The 9,871-nt window shown below is 34.6% G+C and overlaps 1 protein-coding gene and 1 long non-coding RNA gene across 3 annotated transcripts; one reads left to right on the top strand and one right to left on the bottom strand.

Annotated features, from left to right (window-relative positions):
• Nucleotides 1–698: 698 nt before the first annotated feature.
• Nucleotides 699–5,935, bottom strand: LOC114390315. 2 transcript variants are annotated; one of them, XR_003661876.1, is made up of 6 exons: nt 5,831–5,935; nt 5,628–5,724; nt 4,766–5,523; nt 1,686–1,783; nt 1,227–1,431; nt 699–1,137 (listed from the first exon to the last, which is right to left on the bottom strand). It is a non-coding gene; the product is annotated as an uncharacterized LOC114390315 (long non-coding RNA). The 2 variants fall into 2 exon arrangements; XR_003661875.1 differs by having other exon boundaries at nt 787–1,431.
• Nucleotides 5,936–7,704: 1,769 nt separating this feature from the next.
• On the top strand, nt 7,705–9,417 carry LOC114389745. The gene has a single exon (XM_028350491.1). It carries the CDS (start codon nt 7,705–7,707, stop codon nt 9,415–9,417), a length of 1,713 nt encoding a protein of 570 aa, XP_028206292.1.
• Nucleotides 9,418–9,871: the final 454 nt, after the last annotated feature.

Here is a 9,871-nt window from a genome sequence, read left to right on the forward strand (position 1 = left end):
GAAGTTGTAAAAAAGTTTTTAAAAAATTGGGGCGGGGGATAATTAAATTGATAAAAAATTACTTATATTTTGTTTGTTGTGTTTGTATTTCCATAATAAACAGTGTAATGTTATTTAAAATAATTTTATAAAAAATTATTAATAATCGTGTTTTAAAATTGATTTCAAAATAACATTTGAAACAATGATATTTTAAAAAAAAACAATATTCCTTTTAAATATGCTCATTTAGCTTATACCAAACAAAAGGCAATCTTCCAAAGGATGGGACGCAGATTCAATGCACTTCATTTATTTTAATTGTTATAAATAAATTCTTTTAAATTTCAAAGAACCAGACCTATAAGTAATCAACATAAAAATAAATATTGTACATGCTTGTATAGTGGGTCCTGGGGACTTTTATTTTTATTTTTTTTCTGATCTGTGGGGGACTTATATATATACTTGATGGGGTACAACTCATCATGTTGATAAAATTAAAAATATCATGATTTTTTGTGTTTTGCCTCCCTTATTTTTATAAGAAAAAATATATTCTAGGTTCCTATGATTTTACGTTGATAAAAATATATTATAGGTTCTTATTAATGAAAAACTATGATCAAGTGTTGAAAATGTGAGAAATTGAATGTGATTTGTATGGAGTAAACTCTAATTTTTTTCGTTAAAATTGTAAGCGTTTTTTAACTTAAAAAAATAGTATTTTATTCCCTACTTTGCAAAATATGATTTAGTTTAGTCTATTGTAGTGTAAAATGACAATAAAAATATACTTTAGTCCCTACCATCTTTGACACTGCTGGCCTAGCTAGCCTCCTCTTCTCCTGGACATAATCTTCTAATAATAGTAATGATAGTGATATAATTATAATACATGAGTGACCTAAATAGGTAGCTTAAGGTAGATGAGACTCAGGAAAGGCAAAAATGTATAATAGCAGAAACAAGGGACCAAAATTACCAGTGTCAAAATTCGCAATAATAGTATCTTCACCATATCTGGCCTTCCTAAACAGTGAATAAGAGGGAATTACCCCATCATTCCCTTCCAGGTCCATGAATACCCACAAATGAGTAGTGTGTAGTTTTCTTCCTTTTTGTTTTAGTGAATTTTTAACACAAAAAGTGAAACACCTGTGCAAAAAGTGAAAAGGAAATCAAACAAACTCACCTAGTGACTCTAATAAAAATTCATAACTTCTTTTCTTAACTTTGATGTTGACCTTGAGCAAAAACTTCTCATTTGAGAGCCTCCTCAACAGTTCTCATTGAGCTTGAGCAAATATTCACCAACAATGACATTGGATGCGGTGTCCAGTGCTTTAGGATTGTTCTTACTGATAGTTTCTAATCCAAGAAAATCCCAAGAATGTGTTGTGTGAAGTTTATTCATTTTGCTCTCAAATACGGACAATACTGATTCATATTCTGAAACAGAATTCAAAACGTCATTCAGAGCCTGATCAAGAAAGTGGTGAATGAATTCCATATAGAATATGCTTATCACTCTGAAACTTGAAAATATACGGCTCCAAATTATTGGAGGCTTGGAGCCACCCCATCTAAATCGAGAAGCCTTTCTCAAAATATTGAATTAGTCTTCCATCTGTTATTCAAAATTTTTCCTTGGCCAATATAGTGGGAAAGATAAAGACAGAAGGGTATAACACTGGAATAAATACCTGCAAGTTAACTAGCTTGCTCTGGTGTAATCATGGCTGAGAAACCTTGGAAGCTTTTACTGTAATGGTGGAGTGCTGCTGCTTTTGGTTCGCTGATGCTAAAAAGTGCAAAGAATTTACAGAGGAAGACTATGTTAGACTACGCTATTCCATTCTGAATAAATCAAGCTTAAAATAACATCATTAGTTATAATGAATTCCTTGAGTTTTATCTTAAATTGAGTGACATGCCTTCCAGTAACTGAAGCTAGTATCTCATGGTTTGCTCTGATTACAGATTCTGAATTAGGGTGTGAATGATCTCCCATGTAAACTATATAATGCTACATTAATGCAAATCCCAAAGTTAGTTTTGTTCTATATAAGTAAGTAGTTAAGAGCTGCTAGTAATGTAGCTCATAGGCTGTAGATGCATGCAACTCACGTTGACAGCATGCATTAAGTTCAAGTGAGTATGCTCCTTACCTTTGGTGTGGATCCATTCACCAAAGTATACCCAATGAACAGAAGGGTGAAAGAGCTCAAAATTTTGGCAAACCTCATGATAAGTTGAAGGGGTCTAGAATAGATGCTAGATGTGGAAATGTTGATTCATTTTTTGGTTGGTGATTCACCTATTTTATAGCATACACGGACCAACTTATATGTCATGTCACACATATAAAAATAATCATTGCCGGCTTTATATGTTTCTGGTTATAACTTAGTGTACATTTGGGATTCTTCAAAAACTTAACTGACATTCACAAGAGGAGATATGATGAATATATATTTAACGAACTAACATCATTTGGACGAATTATAAACAACAATTATTGGATTGATACTTGTATCATTCACAGCTACCTTATTTGGAACTAATACAAATTTTTCAATATTTTAGACTGCAAAGGACGATGGGTGGTTCCCTTGTCTGAACTTTGAGAGTATGTTATTGGGAACCACAAATCACATATGCTTACAGACCATAAGCTATAGTGCAATTAAGATTCTTAAAAAAAAAAATAAAAAGATAGAAAATATAAGCTATATTTCATTACTAGGTGCTCTGCCAAAAATGTTCCATCCTTAGATTCTTTTGGCATTTTTTGTATCAACAAAGGTTAGTTTTGTTAAAAATATCACTTGGGGGGATTCGAACTCATGACTCTCCCTCCTCCCTCCTCCCCTCTCCAACCACTGGGCCATATCAACAGCACCCCAGCTTGGAATTATTTTGTTAAAAATATTGTTGTCATAAACACGGAACATTACGTCAGAGACAATTATAAAATATTAAGAAACACCCCAAAAGGAGAAAAAAAAGAAACACCCTAACTATAATTCACAATATGGGGTTTTAAGATATTTAAATTTTCTTCTGGTACTAGAATACTTCAAAATTCAGAACAAGAAAAATTGATGGAGACAATCATAGATCTCCAGACAGGGGAAATGCAGAACAACTGAACCATCATTTGACTTAATCATATTAAAGTAGAGGAAAATTCATAGAAAAAACTAGAATATAAAAGGTAACTTTTTAAAAAACATTACTTCACGTAACGTGTCAAAAAACGCTAGAAACTATTTAAAAAAACTTATTTACCAAATAGTTAAATAATTTTTTAAGTCAGTAAATAAAAGTTAGAAATTAACTTAAATGACTTCCGGAAAATAATCATAGTATTAGTATGTTAAGGATTTCACCATGTACGAGACAACTTACATAGCTTTGTGGTTTTCTTCTCAAGGCCTCTGGCACCTGCATGTTACCCAAAAAGAAAAAGGACATTCTAGTGCTAAGGTTGTGCTGATGTATGTGGAAACTGGAAATATATACTTAACTAATATGACTTACATAACTAGTTGGATGGAATTTTATGCAATCTCTAATGACCTTGACCTTGTTTCTAGTTTAACAAATTACAAATGACTCTTATGTTGGCCTATGCACTATTGACTTAGAAGTAAGAAGCAATACCTGTTAATCTTAGATAAGGAGCCAACCTCAAGTTATGAGTAGTCAACTAGTCATAACTTACTTGGAATATATATTCTTGTAGTCAACTAATCTGTAGGTTTTTGCAGGTACTGAGGTTAAATCCCCAGATGAATATTAGCAACTTGTTTTATATAAGCTACTAGAACCAGAGAATATATGTATAGCTTTTCAACTAAATTAATAACTCTTGGAGCTAGAACTAGCTAAAATAGCATGCGTTTCCCTTTTGCCCGAGCCCTGAATTATGAGGATCCAAGAGATTGCTACAGCTAACTTGTATATGCTCAATTTTTAATATCTTTTCGATTTCAAAGTAGAAACGAACAAAATGGATAAACAAAAAGCTACCCTTATAAAGAAGTGAGTCTTCTATTCCCTCGTATTGTTTAGCTTGGTAGGAAATTTGCAGAAAAATTGATGGACACAATCATAGATCTCCATAGAATTCATAAGAAAAAGTAGAGGAAAAGAAAAGAGTTCAAAGTAAAGAGTAACACCCATAATTGATCACTGGTTAACTTAATCATATTAAAGTTTCAGAATTCAGAAATAACAGAAATTGAACGTCTGTTAAGGATATTAAGATAGTTAGGTGTATTTGGTTTCTATTTTCAAAAAATATATTTTTATTTTTTTAAAAAAAATTAGACACCTACGCCATGTTCATGCCTTACTACATGCAATACCTATCTAGATGATCCACACTCTTGAGTTAGGATTACAAGACAGAAAAAAACATTACCAATTGTTTTTTTTTTAAAGAATTTTCAAAACTTATTAAATTTTGAATGAAAAATTGATTACTAAGCAACATGAAATTCTGTAAAAAAAAAAAAAAGAAGAATGAAATTAATTTGGAAAACAGTTTATAAAATAAAAAAAAGTTAGGATGAAAAATCAAACAAACTCTCTTAGTATTGCTAGCTACCTTAGAAAATAAAAAAAAAATCATATTCTAACTTTCCAAGCCTCTAAATAACCCATGATTTCATCAATGATTAACTTAATTATTATATATACATCAAAGTTTCACAATCAAGAAAACACAGAATTTGAAAATTTGTTAAGTGTACTAACTAAGGCCTAAGCCACTTACATGTCATCCATGAACTTGGCAGCTACCATGACACTAGTGATCAGCAAACGGTGCACGTTGAAGGTGTTGATGGGAAGGGAGGGTTGTCTCTGAGTGAATCGATCGAGGTAGACGTAGGCAACGACGAAGCACGAGGGGTTGCAGTTGGCGTACTTGAAGATTCTCTCAAGGTAGCTCTAAATTGAGATGTTTGGCCTTGTCAAGCCATGGAACACTGAGATCTTCTGGTGCTGTTGGTTGTGATCATTTGACTCAGCCACCCTTTCAAGAAGAGAGAAGAGGAAGGCGATCATTTGACACAGTTTAGTGATGAAATTAGTTTGTCTCTTGCGGCTGGGTGAAGCATAGCAGCTGAAATTGTCAACCCTCACCCCAACTTGGAATCTGAAAAAACTCAAACCTATAACTATCATAAAATTTGTGACATCTACATTCAAAAAGCCGACCAACATGAGTAACTGGAATCACATATTCACATAAAATTTATTTTTCTGATCATTTCATCAGTCTGTTTTTATACACAAATTATGATTAGTAAAAATATTCATTTCACTTGATCCAATAGCTCTGTAAATTACAAATCATAACATGTTTAAACTAGTGAAGATGGTTGAAGAAAAATTCTCTCAGAATTATCCTTCCTCTCCGAACTCCTTTGTGAATCACTCATGAACATCAAGGTCAGACTTGCTTACGGTGGGTCTTTGTCTAGCAAGTACTTTGTCAAAATCTGTTCTCGATATAGGAGGCGGCAGGATCTGTACAGCAAACAAGAACATAAAAACTCTTATTCTCTAATTCTCATTTAGAAAAAGAAGTTATGCAATCCTACTATCATCAAAATCTGCAGCATCTTGAATACCTTAGAAGCAAGTCCTTTCGCCGCAAGATCCTGAATTGTAGTTTGTACTGCACTCTGTTACTTTGGTCCACATAGGATCCACATATCCTCAGGATTCCTAAAGAAAAACATGACATCTTGGGTAGGTCCAATTACCTTTAACACTAATTCAAATAAAATGATCATTATTCTAACCAGGTATTAAATATAGAAGTCAAACTTACACAGACAGATATATCTGAACCTGAAAACCCCTCTGTCTTGCGAGCCAAATGTTCAAAATCACTTTCAGCCAAGTTATGGGGAGTATCTCCTAGGTGCACCTGTTCAATTTATCAACCAAGAAAAAGACATTGTAAGGCCATTTGCTAGGTTCACAATACACAAGAAGACCAATGAACATCATCATGTATATTGCCCATGCCTTGAACATGTGTTGGCGAGCCTTTAAATCAAGTTGATTAACCAAAACGGCATCCCATTGACTCAATAAAAATAAAAAAGTAAGCAGAACTATTGTCTTCTTATCTGGTCTAGAGCATAAGGTGTATTTGTAGCTGCTAGAACAAGAACTTTCTGATCATTGTGTCCTACACCCTACAATGTAAAGTGGACAAACTACATTATGATTAGGAACAAACACGAAAAAGAAAATTGACACCAAAGGTGTTGGAAACCTTGGATCTTCTGAATTAGGAAAATAAGGATGCATGATAATAGTAAATAGTCATTATTGGGGGAGGGATTGAACAGTTTTTTTTTTTTTTGAAAAAAATTACAAGCTACTATGTTCAGCTTAAAGAAAGAAGCTAAATACAACCGGATTTAAGTCGTTAGTCAAAAAGCTAAGTGCAACTTTCTGTATGACTAAAAATCATCAAACAAGTTACTTTACAGATTTTTTTACCAGCAAAAAATATTATAATAATACTATAGCCAAGTATAATAGTCAGATGATGATGGATGCCCCCCCCAAATAAATAACTGCAAATGTTCACACCATTATAATATTGAATAATTTATGTCAAGAACCACACTTTGTATTTTCTAACAAGATAATTATCTTGGATTTTAAAAACTCCGGAAACCAAGAAATACAAAAAAGAAGCAAGAATGGAATATAATAGATGTGGATATACAAGGCAATATGCACAATGGTGGAAAACTAAACCAAATTTGCAGCATAAGTCAAGGATAAGAACTGCTTGAATTATAATGTTTAGGTAGTAGGCAAAGGGAGAAAGAGAGAATAAAGACAATAATATTCTCATATTGATATTGTGTGTAATAAATGATAGATACAATAGTCCTTGGCCTAGCTATAAAAGTAAGCACCTCTATATGGTTCAGTAAAATTTGTTTGTCAATTGAGTTAGCAATGTATGATTTTATTTAAATTTTCATCAACTGCTGATAAACGATGTATAATTTGTTGTGCTTCATAGCTGTCTACACATTGTTGTGGTTTCCGTGGCTACAATTTACGAGTTTTGTATTGGACAATTCAGACTTTGTTGGTTAACCCACGAGAAAATTGATAGTATTTGAAGCTTCCATTACCGCAACCATCTATCTAGGTATGTAAGTTAATAGGAATTTTATTTAGATTGTAAGTTTGTTGTTCCATAAATTAGTATTATTGTTCATAAAAATATGTGCATTGTGAGTGAACCCTAGTTTCCCGTTTGAGATTCCATACCATGATTAATACGGATAGTTTGGATTAGTTGTGGTATGGATTCTTGAATTGTCCGTTCGAACAGTTTGGGAACTCTTTTTTTTTTACTTCATTCATAGTTATAGGTTAAGTATGTTGTGGTATATTTGATTTGATTTTGGTTTATTGCGTATTGCTTTGTTCTCCGAGTGCATACTTGATTGTGGTCAATTTAGGTGACCGCTTTCATTTTGTGTATTTGGAGACCAATGCGAAATGCTGCCAAAATTTCATCAAATTTAGCATAACATACTTAACTTGTACATATGAATGAAGCAAAAAAAGTTTGTTCCTAAATGGGATAGGACCCGACCTTCATATAAAAAAAGTGAGACTGTCATGCATATGTCATAACAGACGCCCTCTTGTAGAACAAGAAACATGAATAGAAGTTGGATTCAAGCACCACGCATAAGCGATGAGTATGAAAAGGGGGTTGAAGATTTCTTGAAGTTTGCACAACAACATGCACCAGCTGTGGGTGGAAAGTATTTCTGCCCCTGCGTAAACTGTGTGAATGGAAGGCATCAGGCATTAGTTGTCATTAGATCACATCTAATTTGTGATGGCTTCATTCGGAGTTATACAAATTGGATATGGCACGGTGAATTGCCAGAGGTCTCATTACCTGCCGACAATGAGGCGGTACCGTTAGAAACCGGAGATCGAATGGAAGACATGATACGTGATCTTGGGCAAGAGGGATATTTGGAAGCTCATGTACCCTATTATGAAGATTTGGAAACAGATTCCAAGTTACCGTTGTACTTGGGGTGCACAACCTTCACTCGGTTATCTGCAGTGCTAGCTTTGGTCAACTTGAAGGCTAGATTTGGGTGGAGTGACAAAATTCTGACTGAGTTGCTTGTCTTATTGAAGAATATGCTTCCCAATGATAACAAGTTACCAAATAGTCACTACGAGGCTAAGAAGATATTATGTCCTGTGGGTCTGGAGTACAAGAAGATTCATGCTTGCCGTAATGATTGTGTGTTGTATAGAAAAGAGTTTGTCGAATTGCGGAATTGCCCAACATGTGGGGTATCACGATACAAACAAAATGACGGGGAATACACTAATGATGTAGCCTCATCCAACCCTCGTCCAGCAAAGGTTTGTTGGTACCTTCCAATTATACCAAGGTTTAAGCGATTGTTTGCTACTACACATGATGCTTCTAACCTTAAATGGCATGCAGTTGACAGAATAAATGATGGGTTTCTCCGACATCCAGCTGATTCTCCACAGTGGAAGACAATTGATCACTTGTATCCTGAATTTGGAGCCGAACCAAGAAACCTTCGACTTGGTCTTGCTTCGGATGGCATGAATCCATTTGGTAACTTGTCCACTAATCATAGTTCATGGCCTGTGTCTCTAATGATTTACAACCTTCCTCCTTCGTTATGCATGAAGCGCAAATACATTATGTTGTCTATGATGATATCGGGTCCAAGACAGCCAGGAAACGATATTGATGTGTACCTTACTCCTTTGATTGAAGACATGTGCAAGTTATGGGTAGACATGGTTGATGTGTATGATGCAAATCAGGGTGAGACTTTCAGGTTGCATGCGATGATATTTTGCACCATCAATGACTTTCCAACTTATGGGAATTTGAGTGGATATAGTGTGAAAGGTCACCAGGCTTATCCAATTTGTGAGCAAAACACAAGTTTCATCCAACTTAAACATGGGAAGAAGACAATTTATACACGGCATCGTAGGTTTTTAAAACATTATCACCCCTATCGACGATTGAAGAAAGCATTTAATGGTAGCCAAGAGACTGAAGAACCTCCGGAACCGTTAGCTCACCATGAAGTGTATGACCGGGTGAAAGACATCGTAACTGTTTTTGGTAAGACACAGCGGAAGGATCATGCTAACAAGAACATTTGGAAGAAAAGGTCAGTGTTCTTTGATCTTCCTTATTGGACCAATCTAGATGTTCGGCATTGTCTCAACATTATGCATGTGGAGAAGAATGTTTGTGATAGTTTACTTGACACCCTTCTTAACATCAAAGGCAAGACAAAGGATGGTCTGAAATGTCGACAGGATTTGGTCAATATGGGTATACGAGAATAGTTACATCCGCAATCACAAGGTCAGCAAACTTATTTGCCCCCAGCGTGTTACACAATGTCAACTAAGGAGAAATAACAATTTTGTCATTGTCTAAAAAATGTGAAAGTCCCACAAGGATACTCTTCCAATATCAAGAGCCTTGTGTCAGTTAATGATTTGAAGTTGGTTGGCTTGAAATCTCATGATTGTCACGTGTTAATGCAACAATTGTTGCCAATGGCTGTGCGTGGTATATTGCCTGAAAAGGTAAGGGTTGCGATCAGCCGCTTGTGCTTTTTCTTTAATGCAATCTGTCGTAAGGTCATTGACCCAAAACAATTGGATGATTTGGAGAACGAGGCAGCCATTATCCTATGTCAATTAGAAATGTACTTCCTCCATTGTTTTTTTGACATCATGGTTCACTTAATTGTTCATCTTGTAGGTGAGATTCGGTTGTGTGGGCCCGTGTTTT

The sequence above is a fragment of the Glycine soja genome, chromosome 16 (genome assembly GCF_004193775.1).
Source record: "Glycine soja cultivar W05 chromosome 16, ASM419377v2, whole genome shotgun sequence".
Classification (NCBI taxonomy): Eukaryota; Viridiplantae; Streptophyta; class Magnoliopsida; order Fabales; family Fabaceae; genus Glycine; species Glycine soja.